This window comes from Xenopus laevis, chromosome 7L (assembly GCF_017654675.1).
Source record: "Xenopus laevis strain J_2021 chromosome 7L, Xenopus_laevis_v10.1, whole genome shotgun sequence".
Taxonomy (NCBI): Eukaryota; Metazoa; Chordata; class Amphibia; order Anura; family Pipidae; genus Xenopus; species Xenopus laevis.
The window spans coordinates 81,689,997-81,716,495 of NC_054383.1; the positions used below are offsets into that span (position 1 = coordinate 81,689,997).

The 26,499-nt window shown below is 37.2% G+C and overlaps 1 protein-coding gene across 4 annotated transcripts in view; it reads left to right on the top strand.

The window, feature by feature from the left end:
* The window catches only part of nectin1.L (nectin cell adhesion molecule 1 L homeolog), a 107,186-nt gene extending 81,959 nt beyond the window's left edge, over positions 1-25,227 (top strand). For 2 of the 4 annotated variants that reach the window (XM_041569228.1, XM_041569231.1), the window contains exons 6-9: positions 7,266-7,413; positions 8,835-8,922; positions 9,453-9,563; positions 24,754-25,227. In XM_041569228.1, the coding sequence (XP_041425162.1) occupies positions 7,266-7,413; positions 8,835-8,922; positions 9,453-9,563; positions 24,754-24,978 (572 nt within the window). In that variant the 3' untranslated portion in view covers positions 24,979-25,227. Of the gene's footprint in view, positions 1-7,265; positions 7,414-8,834; positions 8,923-9,452; positions 9,564-17,337; positions 17,519-24,753 lie in introns of all 4 variants that reach the window. The other 2 variants (XM_041569229.1, XM_041569230.1) reach the window with 2 other exon arrangements.
* Positions 25,228-26,499: the final 1,272 nt, after the last annotated feature.

A 26,499-nucleotide genomic window follows, 5' to 3' on the forward strand; every position in this document is an offset into this window, starting at 1 on the left:
ATGCTGAGAACCATAGTCTAACAGCAACCCATTTGGCTTCTTACAGAAACACTGCTAGGTAAAACATTTCTCCTGCTATCCCTAGCCAGCAGTCTGCAGTATAATAAGAATCTTTAAATAAGCATTATGTCTCCTCTGTGTTCACTCGACCACCTGTTTGTATGCTTGGCAAGCAAAAAGTGCACAGTAATCTCACGCTGAAAGAAAACAATAATGGGGAAAGCAATGTAGCACTATAGACAGAAGGGCGATGAATTCCAGTTTCTCTCAAGGGTAGAGGCCTGATAGATTTGATTTCTAAAGCCAGTTCTTATTGGTTATTCTATTTGCATATATAATTATGTTTTGGGAACCTATTTTGGAGGGCTAGAGTAACGGCACAAGTGAGAGAGTTATAGGGAAGCTATACCTTCCATTCTATACTGCTACACTAGAACCATTCAACCAATATTACATATTATTTCTACCAAATCCCTGCATTTATTGCCAGCTCATTTTAACTCTCAAATCTTAATTTGCCTTGTAACTAGCTTCATCCTTTAGCACAAAACAACTGCCGGACTGGCTCGAAATCCCAAAGAAGAGGAAGTACGCTGAATTATTGTTTGTAATTTTACAGATAACAAAGTACCATCTAACTTTTCTGCAGTTTCTGCAATTTTAGGAAAGCCGGTGCACTAATTGGACTGAAGACCAGGGAAATTGGTTTTATTTACATCTGTTGTTTGCGTTTAAAAGTGGATTCAGAATTCCCTGCTGATGTTATGAAAGAACTCAGTGTACATAAGTCTGAGTAATGTGACAATAGTCAAGATGTACACCAGCTGCTGGCTTTTCATCCGATTTGCTGACATTCTGTATGTCCTGCAACCTCCATCCCTAAATTTCTATACATGCTCTAAACCTCCTTTTTATGGTTGAATATTATTAGCTTCTTACCAATGCTAATAAATGAAAATCAATGACTCATAATGTACATGAGGAAATGCTTCAATCTCTTAGTAACATGTAATACATAGGTGCACAGCAGGCACAGACTAAACTACTGTACATAGGAACTCTCCATTCAGAAAATTCATCATGAACTAACTCTGTGCAGATTATTTATAAGGGGTAGGGGGATTTTTCATTTTGATGACTGAGCTTATACTTCATTTTGACTGACAAATATCATTGTAATCTGATAAAACAGAGGCTTAGTTTCTAGGCAAAAACTGAACAGGGCCACCTGTTTGGTGTTTACACAGTGCTGTTCCGAGAGCACCATCCCTAATTCATTGTGCTTTCTGCCTGTTCTAAGTTACACGCTCTGTCACTGCTGTATAGAGGCAGATTATCAGACATAAGATTACTATTACATTAACTGCTAATACGTAAAAACCTCTATGGCAATGCTTACTTTTTGCTTTATTGCAGAAAATGTATTGCTTAGTTGTTATTGAAGTATAGAAATCTCGGTAGCTACAGTGGGGCTATATTATTATCACTAAAGAGGCAGTATGCAGAAGACAACTACGGGCAGCAAATAGTCGCCTCTGGTAACTTTAAGAGCTGGATTTTCATTTTTTATAATGGGAATTTGACAAATGTGCTCAAGTGATATAGATATGGACCCACTGAACTGTTCCTCACACAGCCCTTGAGGCTTCTCTTATTTTTATTAGTATTAACCCATTTTTATTAAATGGGTGTATATATTGAACATACATATTTTATAGAAAACACTACACAAATTTGACCAATATCTAATGTTAGAAATAAAGAGAGCCTTGCTCACAAGAGTGTACAATGTAAAAGGAGAAAGATATATGAGACACAAGGCGTGGGCGTGGAATGGGCAAGATCTGGAAATGAGCATTACATTTAGCAATATGTAGTGTAGGGGTTGAATTATGATTGCTAGAGCCTTTCAAGGTTTTGAGGGGAAAAACCTCTTTAGTTGAGGTATTTTTCCCTAAGGGGCTTTCTTAAATAAGAAAAAGTTGAGCAGCTTTTAGGCGAAAGACATTTGGAAAGGAGAATCATCAGCATATGAGTGGTATTGGGAAGCTTATTAATGGATTGGTTTGCCAAAGGAAGAAGAATATAGAGTAAATAAAAAAAGGGCCTGGGATATAGTTGCAGGTAATGGATTAGCTGACATTCTGTTGTTGGAGACACTGAAAGAGCAATTTGAAAGGTATGAGGAAAACCAGGGCAGTGTCACAAGATACGTGAAAATGTTGGGACTGGAGGAGAAGAGGAGGAACATGGGTGTCCAAAGCTGCTAAGAAATTTAGAAGTTTTCCTAGTGAGAAGTGGGGTTTGCTAATAACAGGTCAGTTACAGCACTTTCAGTGGAATATTGTGTCAGAAAGCCAAATTGTAAGGGGTCCACCATGCTATGATCAGAATAGCATCAGTTAGTTATATACGCAACTGGTTTAGAGACAAAAAGAATCTGAATGTTATCAGACTGGCAGGATCAAGAGGTTTGTTTTCAAAATATGTGTGATGAGTGCATGATTTGATTTGAAAAGACACTCTTGCACATGCATGGGTAATGCAATCAAGTTCTAGGTTTTTTAACTCATGACACTGGGCCAAATTAGGCTGATACAATTGATGGTCTGGTGCCAACAATAGCATCATATTGCAAGCTTATGGGGTCCTTTAATCAAGCTGGCTAGAATTTTCAAACCTGCCCAGTAGAGAGTAGAGCGCCTTATATGTTGGCCGATAAGCTGACTTGGCCTATTGGCTGCTAAAGTTTACTAGGTGTGTGCCAACACTTGAACTTGCATTACATCTTCCTTACACAAATATGGGACTTTTATAGGGTTTCTTGTAATTTGGAGCTTTCTGGATAACAGTTTTCCAGATAATGGGTCCCATATGTGTACAGTTTTTCGCAATAAAGAATAATAACACAAAATAAAGCCATGTGTTAAATATCTTTTTATTTAGTTACTGATGTAGTCTGTGTTTAATTAAATAAACATCTGAGCACTTGTAATGACCCAAAAACCTGTGTATTACTGAATTTGGTTTTAGAGTTACCTCTAAGAATTCGTTTTTTTATCTCTGCATTGTAGAGGCATGAAAGGGCTAATGTATTCTTTCATGTTTAATGAGGAATGTGAGGTTAAGTGGAGAGATGGTGGGAAACTGCACTTAAGAACTGCTCTGTCACCACATGATTTCTTTGTACCACGTTCCCATCATTAGCGATTGTACATTCTGCATGCCCCTGCCCATTCTGAATCTATTTTGGCATCAAAATGACAGGAAATATATTTTTTTAATTTATGACCCACACTGTAATCTGTAATGTTTAGTACAGGTATGGGACCTGTTTTCCATAATGCTTGGGGCCTGGGATTTTCCAGATAAGGAATCTTTCCGTAATTTGGATCTTCATACCTTAAGGGGCTGATTCATTAAGGGTCGAATATCGAGGGTTAATTAACCTTCGATATTAGACTGGGAATTGAAATCCTTCAACTTCGAATATCGAAGTCGAAGGATTTAGCGCAGATAGTACGATCGAACGATCAAAGGATTATTTCTTCGATCGAACGATAAAATCCTTTGAATCGAATGATTCGAAGCATTTAAATCCAACGATCGAAGGCATATCCTTCAATCAAAAAAAGTTAGCCAAGCCTATGGGGACCTTCCCCATAGGCTAACATTGACTTCGGTAGCTTTTAGATGGCGAACTAGGGGGTCGAAGTTTTTTTTAAAGAGACAGTACTTCGACTATCGAATGGTCGAATAGTCTAACGATTTTTAGTTCGAATCCTTCGATTCGTAGTCGAAGGTCGAAGTAGCCCATTCGATGGTCGAAGTAGCCCAAAATAAACTTCGAAATTCGAAGTTTTTTAACTACGAATCCTTCACTCGAAATTAGTGAATCGGCCCCCAAGTGTACTGAAAAAATCATTTAAACATTATAAACTCAATGGGATTGCTCTGCCTCAAATAAGGATTAATCATGTCTTAGGTGGTATCAAGTACTATTATTACAGAAAAAGAAAATAATTTTTTAAAATTTGAATTATTTGATTAAAACGGGCCCTATGGGAGATGGCCTTTCTGTAATTCATAGCTTTTTGGATAATGGATGCCATTCCTGGACTTGTATAATTACTCTATATTCAATGAACAAGTTGTCTTTAAAAACATCAGTACACTTTCACATAAACTTTACTTTTTCAAAGCATGGCTTTGCTACCAAGATCTTGACAAAACCATAAAGTATTTTTGTTTGATTACTGTGGATTTGCACTTGTTTTTTATCGTATGACTTCTTACAATATTAGTTTCTCACCAGATCCCTGTGAATGTTTTATTGTATAATGTGACACAAACGAACGTAAACAAAATGGTAATTCGGAGTCATGTGAATCCTTAATTGCCAACAGAAGGCAAAACAAGTATAATCTTGCGCTGCTTATATAATAACACAGCAGTACAAAACACATTTGGGAAGCGCTGAACTGTCTTTTTTTAATTATTTGTAGTCAAGTATACTGGTTTGTTATCTGTGTATATTAATACTTTCATTAAGTGACACCAGTTTATTATATAGTGAATAAAGTACCCCCTCTTGTAAAATACAAGGATATTATAAGGTACTGAAGAGTTCCATGACCATGTTTTTGTACAGGTCATGGAACTCCGAGGTGACTTCTAATATCCTCATATTTTGCAGAAGGAGGTACTTTATTTACTATAATACACAAGTTTCAGTGAGTCATGTGACAGAAATGACATCACAAAGCTCCAGTTATAACCACTGACATAATGAAGCCCCATTCATAAGGATATCATTTACAGAATATTCATGGATCTTGTGTATTATAAGCGCATTACAGCTCTTCTTTCAATGGTTTCCACATATTCTACCACAGATGTTTATTTACTAGGAGGGATAATCTGGAATATCTGAACCAGTATACTGTAATTCATTTCAATTGAGATTGGTGCTTTGGGAGCCGTATGAAGCAACTTTCCCTTCATTTGGGACCATTAGACTAAATGAAATATGACCTCTAACCTTTTAGACTGTTCTGTATCAAATTCTTTTCTGGGGTATTTTTTATTATGTTAGCAGTTTTTCAATCATTTTGTAGTGGTTTTATAGAAAAATCGTTGAAAAATGTAAAAATGACACATATATAATTTGTTGACAATATAAAATTGCCAATACTGAACTTCTTGCTACTGATAAAAATGTTGCATGTGCCTGACTTTTATCAAAGGTTTGGTTTGCAACTCAGCTGAAACTGATCATTTGTACATTTGGACAAAGGGCAGATTTACAAAAGGGCAAAGTGGGCTTTTCTAACGAAAAAGTGCCAAAAATACAATTCGCAGGGACATTGGCAATTTACTGAAAGGCAATTCGCTAGCAAAACAGCTCAGAGATAGAGAAGTTTCGCTCCGTTTTGCCAGGCGAAGTTTCACGATTATTACTCTTTGCAAATGTATGCAAACTTTCCAATCTGTTAGCCTTTTCTCCAGAGTCTGTTTCACCAGGTTCTACCTGGCAAATTGACAAGATGAAGCTACATCCTCAACATTATTATGTCTGTGACATCATATCCTGTATGCCAAAAAAGTCATAAAAAACTAAACGCTGGTCTTTTTATATATATATGTATATATATATATATATATATATATATATATATATATATATATATATATATATATATATATATATGTGTGTGTTATTTACACTTCTTTTTAACCATTTAAAACTCATATTTGTTTTAAGGTAGGCTCATGTTTATGACAATAGAGGATCTTTTATTGTATTTATTTTGCTTCATTGGACATATTTTCAATAAGTAGCCACTTCCACAATTTCACCAACAATCACTAATAAAGATATACTGTATATATGACCTGTATGTACCCTCCATATTTAAATTGACGTAAGGGTAATTATGTTAACGAATTTCGCAAGGAAAAAAATAACGCTAGAGAAAATTCACTTAGAAATGTTCGTGCTGACGAAGTTTGAACTTCGCCAGCGTTCATCTGCTGATACGGGTATTTGCTGCGAAATAACATCTGTCGAAGTTTCCGGAAGCGAAAATTTACCCCTTAGTAAATTTTCCCCCTTGTCTCCGAGTTCTATGAACCACTAACTGTTCACATATAATGCATAATAGATTAATTTAAAGATCTGCAAACAATTCATTTCAAACTGTTGTTGAAAGACAGCTCCCTGCATGCTACCAGGCATCTGCCGTGGAGATTCACCTTTGCAGATGGCTGATGTATAGGGTGCAATAGCAAGAGCTAAATATCATTATATAAGGAAAACAGAGAAGGGGAAACTCTTACAGAGCAGTGATACACTGCATAAATGGAGTTTAGTTAAGTGGCTGCAATGCTGTCAGTAAAGATGATGACGTTAATAGCTTTATTCATCATCCAAAGCAAAAAAATAACAATAAGCATAATAATCACAATGCTAAAGTCCACATTGGCTGCCTTTTGAGGTGCATGTCCTACAGTGTTCTCCTGCCATTTGAACAGCACGCCAAATACAAATCATGGACAATGCTCCTATCTATTAAAACACCTTTATTTAGAAAAAATCACGTTATTCTGATAGATAATGACAGTTATAGTTTGATGATACTATATTTGTGCTATCTGCTGCCAGAAATTGGAGCCTAGTTCTAAAGAGCAGTTACATACCCTGGAAGAAGAAGCAATGACGCAGAGACTTAAGGCACAGCAGAACATCTCTGCAGAAATCAGTAAGAAGAGCTGATGTGGTTATATAGATCAATGTAAAAAATAGATAGGATCTCATAGTAATATAGTGGGATTTATCACTGACACTTGGCAATATTGCTTGTGAGCAAGAACGGTAATGAAATGACAACTATGACTGAAAACAAGGTCTGTTATTCACGGGAATACCAAGATGTATTTACCCTAGATATGATCATGCAGGCATCACAGGTGCTCAGAAAATCATCTCCAGGGGTACAGGCACCACTTCCTACATTTATCTGTGGGGCCGGCTTTCTCCTTATTGTTCTATTATCTAGAAGGGTTGTTAAGTCAACTCCCATCAACTGAAGCATATTTTTCACTTAAAGGTGCAGCTTAAGTTTATATAGCACCCCAAAACTGAATTATTCACTGACAGCTGCAGGAACGATAAATCTCATGTAACCATTCCAAAGCTTATTTAGAGTAATGTAATTTTGAAGGTCAGCATTATGACAACATGTGGTCCATGCTACTTGTTACAGATAAACCACTTCCCCAAGGGCCATCTGGAAGTTTGCTTGGAATCATCGGGGGTCTGGTGGCTGCACTTCTCCTTATTATTGCAGCAGTGAGTGCATTTGTGGTGCGCAGGAAGAAGCAGAAACAGCGCAGTGATACCGACAGCGACATGTGAGTGTGCAACTGAACTGATCAACAATAGTTCACAAAACATAAACATATTTTATACTGGCTTTATTTTCCTTTCTGTAAAATGTGTCTATATGGCTTTGTGGTGCAAAAAGCAATATGCACAAACCGTCTATATGCTCTTATTCAACTTGACTGCTGAAACACCTGCTATACCTATAAACCAGATTCATAGTCACGCACAGCTAGATCACAAGCGCTTCATCAGGTACCTTAGATTATTTTGGCCCCACTCATATAGCTGTATGACAGTTAAAATGACTACATAAACTGTCAAGTACAGAGGAATAGATTTAACAGAATGTCTAATAACGGTCTATAAAATCCAATGCAGATTACAATCAGAATTTGAGTTACAGATGTGGAACCTGTTATCCAGAATGCTCAGGGCCTTGCGGTTTTTCAGATTTTTTATCTTTGTTTGGAACCAGTACAAGGTACTGTTTTATTATTACAGAGAAAAAGGAAATCATGTTTAAAAAATGTAATTATTCGGATAAAATTAAGTCTTTGGAAAACAGCCTTCCCATAATTTGGAGCTTTCTGGATAACGGTTTTCTAGATAATGGATCCCATACCTGTATTTGACCACATGGGGTATACATAGTAATCAGTTTGGTGCCCTGCTTTATATAACTTACAAGAGCTCAGTAATTCACATCAGGTGAAATACTTTTAGTAAACTCACAGGGCTCATTTATCAACACTGGGCAAATTTTCCCAAGGGCAGTTACCTATAACAACCAATCAGTGATTCGATTCTTAGAGCCAGCTGCAAGTAGAACAATGAATGCAGCAATTTGATCGGTCGCCATGGGTTACTGCCCATGGGCAAATTTGCCCAGTGTTGATAAATGACCCCCTATATAGTGGACATTTCTGAACAAAATGATAGTAGATATGGGATCTGTTACCTAGATTTCTCAAAACCAATACAATTTTGTAATTTGCATGGGTTTATGCTTGCTTATCTGCCATCAATTACAAGGCAGCATCTTATTATTACTGAGCAATAAAATAAACAGTAGTGATGGGCGAATTTATTCGCCAGGTGCGAATTTCCGTGATTCGCCGCAGGCGAATACATTCGCGAAATCGCCGTGAAAATTCGCCAGCGAATCAAATAAAATGGACGCCCCAAATTCGCCCGTCACTAATAAACAGCCCTTGATTGGAAATTGCCATTGCCAGTTTCCAGAATATTCTGAATAATAGGTTTCTGGATAACAGATCCCATACCTGAAGGTTTAAAATTGCAGAACTTGACATGCATGCTGCTTGTAATTATATAGAGAGTGGCATTATAATGATAGTAACATAGATATAGTTTTTTGCCCATTTGTTAATTAAATGTACCTGGCATTTAGCAAGGGTGGCACTATAACTTGCTCTTTTATCTTTAGGACGGATCTCCCTCCCACTCACAAACCTGCACCCCCACCAAAGAGGAAACCAGAGATGAAGACCCCTCTTACGGCTCACGATATCCAGGTATTGGGTGTCCTATGTGGTCCAAGCCTATAGGAAACACAGGACATTCCTTAGGGTATATTTGCTTATTCTTTTAGACAACGGGTTAGCCGTACATGACATGGGAAGAGTAGCATTAAAACACTACAACTTTTTCAGAGCAGAAGGAGCTGACATTTTGTGTTGTAAAAAAAAAGTTACCAAGCTCTTTTGATTGGATTCTTCATAAGTGAAAAGCTCTGTATGAAAAATGAATTGTGGTAACCAAGCCATAACAGTCATAAACACTACACTAAATACTGTTCTGTTAAAGCTATAAGCGTATAAAAGCATAACAGATATGGCAGCCCAGAGCACTGGCACTAGCGTAAAATAATAACATTTCAAATCCATGGATTTATTGCATGGATGCTTATGACAAATCCTTTTGATGTACATCGACATATTCAATATCCCAGAAAGCGTTTTCTCTGTAACGGGGGCAATCTGACAACTTTGATAACACATATTTGCGTGTGTATGTGTGTGTATGTGTGTCGCTGCCTCCTCAGGTTGTGCATTTGGACCCTGTGAAAGCAAAGGAGGAGATAATAACGCTGCCAATACAGACTACCTACTATGATTTGTCAGCATCAACCAATTCCCCCTACTGTGAGAAAAGGGTAAGACATGCATAGAATGAGAAACAGTCACTGCCTAACATGTACCCCCCTCCATGGCCCACATGTACTGTCTGTTCTTTGTATTTTTGTGTGTTTATCTAAAAATTATCTCTACATAATTAGGATACAGAATGCATTCACTATTCTCTTAACCAATTTATTACAAGGTGTATGAATCATAACAGAGGCAACAATACAGTAGTTATATTATCAGTCTGTGTTAAATGTAGCAGACTGTATTAATATATCTTAATTAATAGATCAAATGACAGGTCTACTGATTTCAGTGGGAAAAGTGTGGCCATTTATGCTTATCTTCGTTTTCTGAAGTAGCCCGAAGTTCAGTTCCTTAGGGTTCATACACAGACAGTGTCCTTAGACTGGACTGTTAGTTCCTGCAAGATTCTGTTCTGGTTTTATTTTGATGGAATGAAATGCACCACTGAATCAGAATGCGCACAGCCATGAGGGACAGATATGAGGCTGCCTGCAAGACCCGAAGGAGTATTACCTTGCTCTGTAGAAAACAAATAGAAATGCCACTGCTTTTTACTTTAACCACATTTCAGTATTAATGTAGTCTCAGTTAAAAAAAGGGAATTCTCCAGTGAATAAAGGGGTGATGAGATTTGCTTTTGGTTTTGGTACAACTTTCTACACATAATGTAACAGGGAACATTTTTCTACACAGAAACAGTTATCTAACTAATAATAAGTGGTCATTTACTATACCTTGGGGTGCATGTTCATACCCCTTTTTCCCCTTTGTTCACCTTTGAGATAACCTTTATTATGATGTAGAGAGGGATCTTCTAAGACAATTTTCAATTGGTTTTCATTTTTTATTATTGAAGGTTTTTGAGTTATTTAGCTTTTTATTCAGCAGCTCTTCAAATTGCATCTTAAGCAATCTGGTAACTAGGGTCCAAATTACCCTAGCAACCATGCATTGATTTGAATTAGAGACTGGAATATGAATAGGAGAGGGCCGGAGTAGAAGGATCAGTAATAAAAAGTAACAATAACAATACATTTGTAGCCTTACAGCACATTTGTTTTTTTAGAAGGGGTCAGCGACGCCCATTTGAAAGCTGCAAAGAATCAGAAAAAAAGGCAAATAACTATAAAAAATAAATAATAAAAACTAATGGAAAATTTGCTGTTCTATAACATAATGAAAGTTACCTTAATGGTGAACCACCCCTGGTAAAGCTGTACTCTGCATCTTGTGCCAGACTGAAAATCTGTTCTGAGGAGCAGAGTGCAGCATCAAGAGGTGAAGCTAGTCCTGTTCTTACAACTTGCCGCACCTCCTGACTGGCCCCTACTTGCGCATCTAAATGACAGGCAAGGTGGGGTCATGCTTTCCCCTCCTCCCCCCCCGCCTCTATTGGACTGATCACTGTCTAACACAGGCAGCGTTCAATTCAAGGGGCACACCACAAGACCCTATACTCCAAAGTTGGCACACTTGCGCTTAAAACTGTCCCATAGCCCCCCGGTAAGCATTCTACCCCAGATGTGGCAAAACAAACCCGATACCCCCTACTAAACCCCTACCCACCAGTGATCCTGACTAGTGATGGACGAATTTGTGCGGTTTCGCTTCACCGAAAAATTTGTGAATTTAACAATTATCTAGGGTAGTAGGTAGGGGCCACATATTGTCTAAGCAGAAAGTATTACAAATGTCCTCAGTTCTAGCTGACATACCATACTAGAGGGCCTTTCTGGAGAGAACTGAATTTGCAGGAGGTAGTAAGGGTAACTAATTTACTTTGAATTTAACAAAACCTAACAATGTTAATTGTTCTCCATCTTTGTATGTGTTCTAAAATGTGCATATATATATATATATATATATATATATATATATATATATATATATATGTCTTATACACATGTGCTTTCTAATCACTTATTACTACTACACTTTTTAGCATTTAGTTCCACTCCCATACTGCTTCAGCACACAGAAACAGAGACATTGTACTGCTTATATTCACTTCCAGTCATTCAGTAATACAGGCACTCAGCCTTTCAAACAGACTAATGTAAATGTACTGCTCTTTTCATTCTTTATTACACATGCTGTATGTTGCTGCACTAAGGCTTTAACTGTAGGTATAGCGAGCCTCTCTCACACACTACTACACAGCAAATTACATTTTGTTCTCCACAAACCCAGGAATAATTCTCATCTCACACAGTTGTACCCACTCTGCTGTATTATTACAGCTATGGGATCTATTATCTGGAGATCCAGATACCTCAGATACATTTTATAGTAAAAAATAGGTAATTTATTCTTTGTGCCGCACAAACAGTAGGAAAGTGCCTCCGATTTTCTTTTTCATTCAGCAGACCTTAAGACCAGCATTTTAGAAACAAGTAATAACACGTGATAACCAAGCATTATATATTGGGCCAGATTAAATTCAGTGAGAAAAAAGTTTATCACGTGAAAACTCAAGGGTGAGATTCAATTTGAGATGCAATTCAAAACAGTAAAACTTATTTTACACAAATCTATGGGAAGACTGTATAATTGGAAGTTAATTAGGAGAAAAGTTTTTCTCCTTGAATTGAATCTCATCCATGAGTTTTCGCATGATAAACCGTCTCTCTCACTGAATTAAATCTGGCCTATTTGGAACAAAAACGCTAACAAAATGATATCAGATTTTTATGTAATGCGGCTATTAATACAACATTATATGGGGGTGTAATGATTGTAAAACTGTGGCCACTTTAGCTTAGCAAATGGTTTAATCAAGGGTTCTATTCTAGAACTCTTACACTCTTACACTCTTACACTCTAGTATTGCCCCCATGATTTGCACTTTGGCTTCTACCACTTGCAGATACTGTATCACTAAAACACTACTGCCTCACACAGAAACCCATATATTTTGTGCTAGTAAAGAAAGTAGTCATGACTCTGTGTTCCCAATGTTAATATCCTTCTGCTCTGGCATTATATGCTGCCTCTCCTTTTAAGGAAGATCCAAGACAATGAGAATAGTTTCAGCCCAGCAATTTATACTACTATAGACTATACCCGTGATCCCCAACTTAACTTTTGCGCATCAAATATTTTTTGACGCACATTTTATTTTTACACACAATATTTTTTTTCTCCCATTGGAGTCTATGGGGCATCATTTTCACAGTGAAACTTGGTACAAATTTGGCTCACCACTATTATTAACACCTTCAAATAGTTCAAGGGACCTCTGCCATTGACTTCTACATGAACTCGGCAGCTTTTAGGTGCAGAATAGTCGAATTCGTATTTTTGAAGGGTCAGACTGTAATAAATAAATCCGTATGCTTGACAAAGGGGCATGACCCGAAATGTTGCACTGTACTTCTGCATTAAACGTGCAAGGTGTTCCTTGCTTGCATCAGATCTGTGTGCCTTTGGATAATTTGTTCCTGACTATAATAAATCTCACATTCGAATTTGAGTTTGCATTTGAGCTGGGGAATTTATAACTCGAATTGTTACCCAAAATCCCAACTCAAAAATTCTAATTCGAACCTTAAATCTGCCTCTTTTTTCACGTGAAAAAAAAGGGACCCCTGGACTATATTGTTATACAGTATGGGGCAGATTTACTAAAGTGCGAAGTGGCTAACACTAGCGACTTTACGCCAGAAATCACATCCGCAGGGACATCGCCAATTCACTAACACGCAGATGACAATTCGCTAGTGAAAGAGACCGTCGCTAGCGTTCATTTGCTCGAACTTTATCGTGGGTGACTTTTCGCTCAGGCAAATGGTCATTGCTCCACAAATTCACTAAAGTGCGGATTTTACTGAACGTTACCTCTCTTGCCAGAGTTGACTTTGCCACCTCAGACCAGGCGAACTGCTAAAATGAAGCAAGATCTTACGTCACTTACATCATATCCTGTCTGCCGAAAATGCATTAAAATTGAAAAACGCTGGCAACTTATCCTTTTTTTTAACCGGGATTGCCTGCAAAAGTCTTGACTTGAACTTTTTTGGGTTAACATTTTTCCCCAGACATTTGGGGGCCTTGGAACATTCATTTTACAGTGGGCTCATGAGTAGGGCATTATATGATCTCGTTAGGCTTTATTAAGGTTCCTTGGACATTTGTCAAAAAAAGTGGTCACTTCACGGATTTGCACCAACATCTCTTATAAAGACCTTCATACAACTTTAATGTATCGGCCCTATTTAAATTGACCTAAGCGTAGATCACTAGTGACTTATCGCTAGGCATAAATGAACGCTAGTAAATCTTCGCTATGAAATGCTTGCACTGAAGAAGTATCGCTAGCGAAATTGGCCAGCATTCGGCGCTCAGGACGCAACTTCGCATTTTAGTGAATTAGCGTAGTGGTAACGAATTTGCACCTGGCGAAGTGGTGCGAAGCGTGCGATGTGGTCGCTGGCGACAATTCGCCCTTTAGTAAATCTGCTCTACTTTACTCTCTACTCTCACTTCTCCCATACAGTACCTACATCACAGCCTACCCTAAGCACTCTCCTTATATTTCACTATGTTTGAAAAACATTATTAATTTTTCCTGCACTGTCAAAATACCCATAGTTTATTCACCTCCTTCCCAAATTCTTCCCGCTAGAACTGACGATTTACAAATAATTCTCACTTTATGCACTTTCAGACATTTTGGGATGGAAAAAACATAGTAAGCTAAATGACCAAGAATTGCCCTGCTATGTGCCACAGGCTTTGTAAGCACTAAACACAGAAGGAGAACAGGTTTTGTAGGGCTTCTCATTTAGCACATACCAATGTGTAAGCACTGGTTTCACACAAACACACACCTTATGGGCATCATTAGATGTACAGACCATAGAATACATCAAGTAGCTTAAAGGAAAACTATACCCCCGAACAGTGTAAGTCTCTATAAAAATATATTGCATAAAACAGCTGATATGTAAAACCCTGCTTCATGTAAATAAACCATTTTCATAATTATATACTTTATAAGTAGTATGCGGCATTGGGTAATCATAAATAGAAAATTGCCATTTTAAAAAATAAGGGCCGCCCCCTGGGATCCTAGGATTTACGGTACACACAAACCGAACAAACCATACATGTTAGATCACATGAGCCTTAATGGACAGAATTCTGTCCGTTGCTTCCACACTTCTTCCTGTTACAGTTAAAGCTGTAGTATTTCTGGTCAAGTGATCTCTGAGGCAGCACAGAGAATATCACAAAATAGGGGCTCAAGGGAAAAGATGGAAAAGGTCAATACTTGTTTGGTAAGATTCTTTAATATGACACTTAGGGGCAGATTTATCAAAGGTCGAGGTGAAGGTTCGAAGTTAAAAACTTAGAATTTCGAATGAATTTTTGGGTACTTCAACTATCGAATAGTCCAACTTCGATTCGAAGTTGAAAAAAACTTTGAAATTCGAAGGTTGAATTTTTTTGAAGTACTGTCTCTTTAAAACTTCGACTTCGACCATTCGCCTAGGGGCATATTTATCAAGGGTCGAATTTCGAATTGAAGAAACTTCGAAATTCAAAAAGACCAACTGAAATTCGGTCGAAGTTTTTTTGGGTTGAATAGGTCAGTTTTCGATCCAATAGGTCCGTATTCGGCTGAATTCGAATTGTACGAATCAAAGGAATATCGCATTCGATCGGATCTGATTCGAAGTTTTTCCCAAAAAAAACTTCGAATTTTCAAAGTCCACCAATTGACTCCAAGTAGGTTCTAGGAGGTCCCCCATGAGCTAAAATTGCAATTCGGCAGGTTTTAGATGGCGAATGGTCGAAGTCGAATTTTTAAAGAGAAAGTACATGATAAATTTTGATATTTGAATTTTCTGATTTTTTGCAAATTCAAATCGAATTTGGACTATTCCCTATTGAAGTACACAAAAAAATAGCTCGAAATTCAATTTTTTGGGCATTCGAAAATTCACCTCGACCTTTGATAAATCTGCCCCATAATATGATGAAGTATTCATATTGGGTGTAAAGTTTTCCTTTATTTTTTTGACCCCCTACCCGAAGCATTTTGATGAAAAAATATAGAGTTTTACAAATACAAACTGAAAGTGCACATCAGTCAGGACCCCAATGTCTGCTTCCACTTTGCTGTGCTTCTGCATAGGGACTTATTTATTAAATGCAGTATATGCCTATATACACTTTTGTTCAATATAAGCACAAAAATAAACAAATAGAATAGTGATGATAATGCATTCTATCTATTCTTTAAATGTACATTTTGTTTTTACATGTACTTCTTGCCCTATTCACCCCTAATAAGGATTTTTAACTAAAAATAACGAGCTCTGTAGAAACACATCCCTCCCTTCTCCCAGCAGCAGTCTGTTTCAGGTTTCTGAGGTAAGGAAGAACTCATTATACTAATAGTATTGTGGTTACGCCACTGGGTATTGACTTCAAAAATTCCAGTTAAGATGGGGATTGTAGTGAATACACTTCAAGTAGGCTAGTGGCAGGTATGAAGAAAAATGAGAACCCTTGGGCTTCAGCTGTTTAAAGGGGAAGCTTGCCCTAAAATTAGCTTGTAGTATGATGTAAGCTACAACATTCTTAAGCACCATGCATCTCATTGGTGTGTTTTTATCAACACTGGGCAAATTGGCACCTGGGCAGTAACCCATAGCAACCAATCAAATGTTTGTTTTTATTGTTCTCTCTGTAGCTTGATGGGAAAAAGGAATCACTGGTTGGTTGCTATGGGTTACTGCCTAGGTGCAAATTTTCCCAGTGTTAATAAATTAGCGCTAAGTTGACCACAATTCAGACATTTGTTTGAATGTTAGGATGGAGAATACATAGAACAGTGAATGTACAGAAATATCAGCAATAGAAAATAATAACAATCAGTTTTCTTTTTGCTAACCAGGGTCACCCTTGCAGCTATACAGCAATTAAGTTACAGCTTGACAGAAATCAGAATAACAAGGCATTAAAATGCAAACTGCAAACAATGCAAAAAAAACCACAATTGCAGCATTGCAAAATTTCCCCTTATGACATGATACAAGTTCAAGGGCCAGCAACACGAATACTTGAAAACACTGCATTTAAATTAACATAAACATTATATTGTCCCATGCATATGAAAACCTTCTCTTAGAAGCAAAATCTTTCTTTTTCATTGTATGTATGCATATTATTAGTATATAGCAACACTGTACAGCAGAACAATTAATTAATTAAACAAAACAGGGGGTTGTTACAATAATAAACAGACAGAGATACATTGTAGCAGGTTCTCCCTCAGTCTTTGTTGTGTTCCGGCCTTATTTTATCTGACTTGTACACGATCAATTCTCACAATATACGGCCGTTGCAAATTCATGTCTTTTCACAAAAGATAAATGTTTGACATTTCTCCCCAAAAAAATGAAATTTTGCACCTGAGAGAACAGTCTGAGAAATTGTACTGTAAATCTGCAGTTTGTTTAAAGCTCTTCGGGGTTCATCAAGTAAACAGGATCATGAAAAGAATTTATAAGGTACATATTTATTAGAAGTCAAAAATGTACTGTATGTCTTCTTTGGATGATTTCAATGTCTTTTATTTTTTTATTTTTATGTTGTTTATTCCCTTGAACTCTTTCTTTTATCTTTATTTTTCTAACCCTTCTCCACTTGTTACTGCTTTCTCTTCCTTCACTCCCTCTTATGCTGTTCCTTTACTTTCCCTACCCTCTCAACATTCCTCCTCCCAATACACCTCTTTCTCTCACTCTTTGGTGCTCTGATCTACAGAGTTCTGGTCATATGGACCTAGATGTTCAGTACGCTGATCTGGACACGTCTGCCCTGGCGTCACCTCCCGGCACTGGCAGTGCCATCCACGCCAGCAGAGACCTTGTGGAGTATGCAACTATCCAGCCTCACTTACGCTAACGCATGCAACCTAGGCCCCTCCCCTCAGGCTGGCCTCAAGGTACTCTGCTCCCTCTGCCCCCTAGATGATGATGCCTAGGGGACAGAATGCCAGTGTGATGCTATATCCCATCCCTACATTTCCTGGTTATGTCCTGCACGTACCCATCTACAGTAAATGCATGATTCTCTCCTTGCATCTCACCAATATTTTATCATTTCAGTTGTGATGAAAGAATTCTTATTTATGGCATCAGTGGTTGTAGTTGTGCAGTTCAGTGTTTGCAAGTACTGGAGGAATGACGTTTGTTGCAAAGCAGTGGTTCAACATAAAAACCACTTTTATTTTGATGTAGATAGTGGTATTCATTATTTTTTTATTATTTGTGGATATTGAATGAAAACATAGGCATAGATTTCACCTCCTGAGAATGGGAAGAGTTTCTACCTGGACTGTGCTCAATGTTCATTATACCTCTTTAAGGGAAAGTCAACCCCAAAATAAAAATTTGCCTAATAAAAGAAAACATAATTCTAAGCAACTTTACAATATGCATTTATTGAACATTTTCAGAGCCTTTAAAAGTATTTGTAAAAACAATTGCTATTGAAAGCAGCATTTACTTTTTAAACAGTGTTGCAAAAGTCCTAGTTCCCCAGCAAAGACAGTAGTGATGTTTGGGTAGGAAAAAAAAAATTCCACCCAGACCCAACCCTAGCCCGGCCTTCAACACCTGCACCTGACCCTAACCCAGCGACCTTCAATATTTATAGACACGCCTGTGCTGCCCTGATGTCACATAAGGGGCGGGGCTTGCAGGTACAAGTGTATAAAAATGCAACTAGAGGCGGAAGCAGAGCATTGTATGGTCACAGCCTGCAAACATTATGTGGAAGTCAGTCCGAACCTGCGGGTCACGGGTTTCAGGCCAATCAGCTGGCATTATTTCAAAAGGCTGATATAGAAAGGGACACACAAGCATGGCTTTCGATAGCAATACATATACAAATAACTTAAAGACCATAGAAAATATGTAATGAATGTATCTTGCAAAGTTGCTTAGAATTACGTTTTCTTATATTAGGCAAAAAAAACATATTTTTTGGGTTGACATCACTTTAAAGAAAGCTGGTTTGAAAACCTACAAAATGCGTTAAGGATTTTGTGCTAGCAGCTTTTATTGTTCACCACTGTTACATATATCGACATCAGGACCTGTTGGAAATTATTGTTCTCTGCTTTTATTGTGTGAACTGCACAGACTTAAGGTGTACTTTACTCAATTAAAGGGTGCAGGGAATTTTCATCACAATATCTGTAGACCCACAAATTGCTACACAGTAAAGAAAATATACAGTGTAAGTATCAATACCAATTTAGCCTTTGTGTTATTCTGCTTTCAATTTGTTGGGGTCAGTGACTGCTTGCAATCACATAGAATTTTGCATTTCAGGTTCAGGCAGGAGAATGGCAGAATATAAAGGAAAAAACACACCATAAAAGTGATGAGCCGCTGTAAATTGCCAAAGAATATCACTGTCTATATCATACTATAAAACAGGGGTCCCCAACCTTTTTTTACCTGTGAGCCACATCCAAATGTAAAAAGAATTGGAGAGCAACACAAACATTGAAAATTTCCCTTGGGATGCCAAATAAGGGCTGTGATTGGCTATTTGGTAGCTCCTATATGGACTGGCAGCCTACAGGAGGCTCTATTTGACACTTTCCTTAGTTTCTATGCAATTAAAATTTGCTTTCATGCTTGGAATTCAAAAATAAGCACCTGCTTTAAGGACCCTGAGAGCAACATCCAAGGGGTTGGAGAGCAACATGTTGCTCACGAGCTACTGGTTGGGGATCACTGCTATAAAATAACAGGTTTTGTAAATTAAGGTTGTGCCATAGGCAGACAATACTTTGTAGTCTTATTAGTGGCAAAATAATTTGATTTGACTTTATCTTCTTGACACAAGATTTGCAATTACCGTATTTGAAAAGTTAATTCACTAAGTATGAAGCCAGCTCTTTTTCCTGCAATAAATAATAGTAATTCAAGCAAAGGTTGAAAAAGTTAGCAAAATAATTAAGAGGATTACATTTTAAAAATATAGATATTAAGGTCAATTTACTATAGTAGGTGATAAATTGCATTTGTGCAGTGTTCCATAGCAACCAATAAGATGTTTGCTTTCATTCAAACTGGTTGTAGACTGATCAAAACTATCTGCTTATAGGATTTTATGGCCAACTGTATTATTTAACACCTATGTTTGTAAATGAACCCTACTGTGTTTCACTACGCCCAGTTACTATTATTGGAGTTGCACAAACCAACCCAATAAAAAATCTTATGTCAGGTAAGTGGGACATTGGAAGAAGTTTGCTTGTTTCCTTCTGAATTCATAAGTGTCCAGCTTTCAGCCAAAAACCAGAGGAATACCTAAAGTTATTTAAAGGGTTAAACTACTAAATTATGTGCTTTCATTGCCCCCTTGGTCACGTTACTATTGGTATCATGCAATAGAGAGCCTAACTGTAGAATAAAACCTACTGACAATGATTGGATCCTTAAATACAGATTGTGGCTGCATTGTAGGTAGACTTACACATTTCTGTACACAATTACCCATATTGCAGCAATTTTCTTTGTTCAAACCACACAGCGAAAAGTTAAGTTCATTGAGCATAATTTATAGTAATTTTATTGTAATTTTTGACTTAATTTAAAGTATTTTTTCCTGACGCTGATCTTTGCCAATGAGCACTGAATTTTTAATTTTGCACCAAGTGCAGAGAATCCCAGGTGGGTGACACTGTAAGTGAGTGCATACAAGATATGTGTTTGCTTTATTTAGCATAAGGCACCAGTAATAAAACGAAAGTGGGGAAAAACATGATATGTATATTATACAGATGAGACCTATTATGAAACGAGAGAGAAAAAGCATGACAGCAGCTAAATTAGATTTAGGATTTGAAAACAGTTTTCAGTTGCACATATACAAATGATGGAAATTGTATGCAATATTACTGTTATGCCTTAGGGTCTTTGGGGATCTGTGCATACCAAACCAGAGTTATAGCAGTAAATATATATACAGCATAACATTGCACAGTCATAATTCCAAGTTGCAGGCTGTTTATTTCATTCAATATGATTAGCTCTCTTCACTACTAGATATAGATATTACTTTTGCAGTGGGAGGTTGAGAAATGTACAACAATTTGAGTAGGTTGAATCAAAGGTGAATAAAATCCACTATAGAGTTGGTTACTCGTGGACTGACAGGATCCAGGCTGCAGTGCTCAACCAGTAATCCCGTATATAAGCCACATTCATCAGTTAGCCCAGATCTTCTTTGTAATCAACCGTGGCCTGACAAAAATAAAATCTGTATTAATGAAGATCCAGCAACCTGGGTTTACCAGCAGTTCTAAACAATATTACTGTTATGCCTTAGGGTCTTTGGGGATCTGTGCATACCAAACCAGAGTTATAGCAGTAAATATATATACAGCATAACATTGCACAGTCATAATTCCAAGTTGCAGGCTGTTTATTTCATTCAATATGATTAGCTCTCTTCACTACTAGATATAGATATTACTTTTGCAGTGGGAGGTTGAGAAATGTACAACAATTTGAGTAGGTTGAATCAAAGGTGAATAAAATCCACTATAGAGTTGGTTACTCGTGGACTGACAGGATCCAGGCTGCAGTGCTCAACCAGTAATCCCGTATATAAGCCACATTCATCAGTTAGCCCAGATCTTCTTTGTAATCAACCGTGGCCTGACAAAAATAAAATCTGTATTAATGAAGATCCAGCAACCTGGGTTTACCAGCAGTTCTAAACAGTCTGAATGGTAGCACAGTTACAAAACACTTATCTACTTAAATAAACCCAAATGCACAGATGCTCTAGGCATTATAATTCTTATACTAAAGGGCCCTGTGTACTAACATTACAATTTCTATTTTTTTCACAAATCAAATATTTTCTCTAAAAATTTCTTTTTTTTTTTTAATTTAGCTAAAACTCAAAGCCCCATATGTAATAAACAGCACTGAGGGGCGGGTTTACTAACATAGGAAATAAATATCTGGAGAGATTTCTGGAGATGTTGCCCATAGCAATCAATTAGATCTTTGTTTTTGTTTTCTAACTTATAGGTGGCTGTTTAAATCTAATTGCTGATTGGTTGCCATGGGCAACATCTCCAGAAATCTCTCCAGATATTTATCTCCAATGTTAGTAAACAGGCCCTTAAGTTTGCCCAGGAGCAGTAACTCATAGCAAACAATAAGATGTTTGCTTTGAAACATGTGACCACTAAATTCTACCTGCTGATTGGTTGCTATGGGTTACTGCTCCTGGGCAAAGTAAGTGCCTTTTAATGACATAACCCCCAAAAAGTGTAAAAAACACAAAAAACTTTAATACAGAGCATCAGCAAGTAAAAGCAGTCAAGGTCCAATAGAAGTCAATGGGAGCTGCGCTGATCCTATTGGACATTTTTTTAGCCATTCACACTTTTAGAGGTTTTCTGATTTTTTTTTCACCAGTAATTGTCCAAAAATGTTATAGGTTTTTGAAGATTTTTTTAGCACATTGTGCAGCGTTTTTTTTCTATTTCTGCTTTTTATATTCAGATCTTTTAATAAATGACTTAGCATTTGTGGTTTTAGAGTAAATGAGTTTATTTGTGGTTTCATAAACCTCTAAAACCGCTAAAAGGAGAATGTTGATAAATGGGCCTCCAATACCATACGCTGCATGATACATTCAGTTTGTGCTTACAGTTAGTAAATTAGACCCCCCCCTCCATCTCCTCTTGTTGTTAAAAAAAACTGCAGTTCTGTCATATTTCTTGGCTGCGATTTTAGAAATCTGGCCACAGCATTTACACTCCCGTAGGATTTAGAGACCTCAATAGGATCAATTAGCACAGTGACTGAGGTTAATAATTGCTTAGCAATACAGAGGAAATGATAAGTGGTTTTAGGAAAGTTGAATATATTTAATAACAGAAAACGACAAAGGCCTAATTAGGCATGCAGAAAAAAATATAATGGAAATATAATTAAATAGATGGAGTCCTAGGTTTGCATGTTGTCCCCAGGTTTGACTTCTCCTGGTTTCCTTCGACAAAAAAGATATTGGCACGTTAACTGACTACTGATACACCTGACCATAGCTGGTGTGAATGTAATAGGGAACTCAGATTGTAAATCTCACAGGGCAGGGATTGATATGAATGATACATGAATAAATGATATATAAATAAAGGATAGCAATAATATAGTAACAGTGGCCATGATGCAACCACTACAAAACAATAATTAGTGCAAGAGCTTCCGTCATTCCTAGCTTTTTAGTAATTTGATTCTGTGAAAATACTTTGTTAGGATATGTGTGAAACATCATTATTAATCTTGATATGTCATCATGAGAATCATGGATTTAATTCTTTAATATCCACTATAATGCTTCATGATATGCCCCCAAAATGCAGCTGGCATATCAAACATTTCCTTGTGCATTCAACATATCTGAGGGTAAACATGTCATCTGCAAGAGGGTCTTCCATTTGTTGTGCTGGTCTGTAAAATCCCCTTTGTCTTGTGTCTTCAACATCCATCTGCTAAGGTCTCCATGCTGATACATAATTTTCCTTTGCACATTAACTTGTGATAAAGATGTGACTTTTTACATGTATTCATCACTGCTTGTTGTCAATAATATATGTATTTATGTATATACATCTGTGACTTCATAGAAATGGGTATGGATTCAAAATAGGGATCTAAACGTTCATAGGAAATGTTTGTGGGGGTGTTATAAAAGCTTGATTAACTCTGAGTTAAAACAGGCCAAGGACGACAGAGACCTCAGCCTATTAGGTACATAGTTATATAACAGTACCAAACATGTCAGGCCAAATGGAAGCAAAGGGCAAGTATTAATCATAAAAAAGGAAATTTAGTGTCTTTAGTGTCAGCAGTACAATAGCAAAAGCAAACGATCTATACATATATGATCTAAAAGATACATGGATCATAACACATTTCGCAAAAATTTTAATTTTATATGAGTTTCATTGTACTGAAATAAGACTTTCTGAATACTTAAAAATTCTGTATCGTTTCTGAAATAATAAAGTTTATCCTCACCATTCCGCTCTCAGCATCTGTTTATCTTCATTCTGTCTTCATGCAGGAGTTGGGTGTCAGATTTTCATTGACAGTTCGGGGTTATTTATTAAAGTCCGAATGTCAAAAAATTTGAATTTCATAGTAAAAAAAAATCTATTTTTTTTACTATGAAATTCTAATTTTTAGTGAAAAAAAAAACCTTGAATTTATCGGGATTTATTATACCCCGAGGATGGAAAAAGTCAGGATCCGAAAATCCGCCATCTCAGACCCGCCGAGGTTGTATATAAGTCAATGGGAGACGTTTAGAAGATATCCTGTGCAATAATCCAAAGATTTCATGGTTTTTGGCCAAAAATCCTAATAAATTATAGTTTTCAGGTGGAAATCCGAAAAATTCATACAATTCGAATTTTTCAAGATTTTTTGTGTTTTTCCCACACAGGAAATTTTTGGGAAAATTAATTGATAAATAAGGGGAAATCACCCATGCGGATTTGGTTGGAGTATTTTTCAGAAAATAATGTTATATTTTCGTATTTTGATAAATAACCCCCATAGATCCAATAACTCTTATAGAGGGGCTTCCTTTCCTACCAGATGTATTAGAGCTAATTCAAATAACTGATTCCATTACAAACAAAATAACTGCCTTTGGCACAAATTCTGTATGTAGAGAGACTTCTGGTGATTTTAATAGAGCGAGTTCTAACTCATCTTCTAGGCAAAAAGAGTCCCCCTAAAAGATACATTGGTTATAACTGCCATTCAAAATCAGACTCCAAACTCCTGCATGAAGACAGCTTGAAGAGAAGCAGACGTTGAGAGGGTTGAGAGTGAACATTAATTTGAATATGGTTTCGAATTTTTAATTGATTATATTTAGAAAACTTCTTATTATGGCATGATGAAGCGTATATTACAATTTCATTTTCACTTCCCCTTTAATGAAGCACATTCTTATAGTGACTAAGTAGGAAAATATATATAAAGATAATGTGTCTGATTTACTGTGGGATATTTCAGCAACACTAAACAAGTCAGTGGAGGAAGTTGTCTAACTTTATTAAGTAGGGAAGTGTGGGGGCTGCAGTAATGTATTTGTATATTAATTCTTTGTTATTCCCACCTGCAGAGGTTTGGAGAACACTGCCCTCAAATATCTGAAGTCCGAAACTTCCTGAGTGCTCGCTGCTCCCATGAAGAAGAGTATCTAGATCAGCTTCATCCTGCCTATGTTCCCTTATCGTTCTATCTGCAGGACTCTATTGCTCGGCAGACACCAGAACCCAACTTCTGTTATGCCCCTCCCGCTGGCTCAAGGGCACCCTATGTCTGTCCTAAAGAGCAGTATGTTTAAAACTGTTTCCTTGCAGGAAAATGCACACCAAACCCACTAATCCAGTGTTATTCCACTACAGCATTGCACCTTATGCACCAATAATCTTACAGCCTATATTCCAAAACTCTGAGCAAAGGGAACTGCTAGGGGCGGGTTTGCCTTTCCATTTCCTTGGGTGTCTCTCTCTCTGAATGGACTGATGTGACTTTCTGACCTGAAACGTTTGATGTACGGGTGCGTGTGTAATTAAATTTAGGATCAACATTTGAGTTGCTCACTTTTTTCCTAAAGGTATTTTTTACATGGTGAAAAGCACAACATATGCCATTGCAACTTCTGTTTCTGGTCTATGGGTCTCTGAACTCTAGTGCCAGTAACTGGCAGGCATGTCTAATTGTTGACATTTTACGGTGGCCTTTATGTTGCTGACCCCTTTAACTCTCACATACCTTTCTGAGTTGAGTCAGACTTTAAGGACTTTATCCTTAAAGACACAGTTCACTCTGAAATCAAAATATGTAATTTGTAGTTTCAGCTGTATATATACACAAATGCAGTTAACATTCAAAATTATTTCTGCCAAAACCAACCATGTTTTCAAGGCTTTTCTATTTACTTACATATAAGGGCTCCTTTACTATAAGGATACTATTTAAAAAAAAAAAAACTGGTGAAAAATGCAGTGTTTTATGCAAACCAACAAAATATTTTTTCCTTGAATTCTTTATTAATTGCACTTAATACTGCCAATAGAAAATTCTTTCACCCACTGTGAATTGCACACAGCCAGATGATGCCCCAACAGTGTCAGCCAGGTGGACCGTGGACTTTCCCTTACTGAGCAGCCCTTCCACTGTTGGAAGTAGGTAAACGGCACATTGCGCCCTGTATTTAGTGGCTGCTCATTAGTTACAGGTATGCCTTGTGTACAGTGTCTGTTCCTTGTGTCTGATTGGCTCAAAATACCAGGCCCAGACTGGCAATCTTTGAATTCTGGCATACCCCCCAACCTTTGGAAAATGGAAAGAGGGACAAAAAGATTTTTGACCATGCCCATTTATGGTCACACCTAAATACCACATCTATTTTATAAAATGTGGCAGTCTATGTATAGTTTGAACACATTTTTGGGGTTTTAGTGTCAGGTTTTATGTGTTATTGCAGTTTTTCTAATGAAGGTGAATGTTCCTTTATGCTGTGAGTCACAGTTCTCCCAAGAGACCTGCTTGTTTTAAATAGTTACAATTGTATATTTGCTTATCCTAAATTGTTACAAATGTATCTAAGTGCAGCTGCCAGGTATTCTGGGCTCTCTGACAAAAGAGAATACCAAGTACTTATATCCACTGAAATGTGAAAGTATTAAAACTTTGTGAGTGGATGAGTAGTGACTTGCAATCACTTGTCACTACAGCCCATGAGCCACTAGCAGAAAGCACAATTTCAAGGCAAGTGTATAGACACAAATAACTGGTGCCCGTTTGGTAAAACCTAGGATGCTATAAGAGTCAAGCATGATGGAGCATTACCGGTACTTTA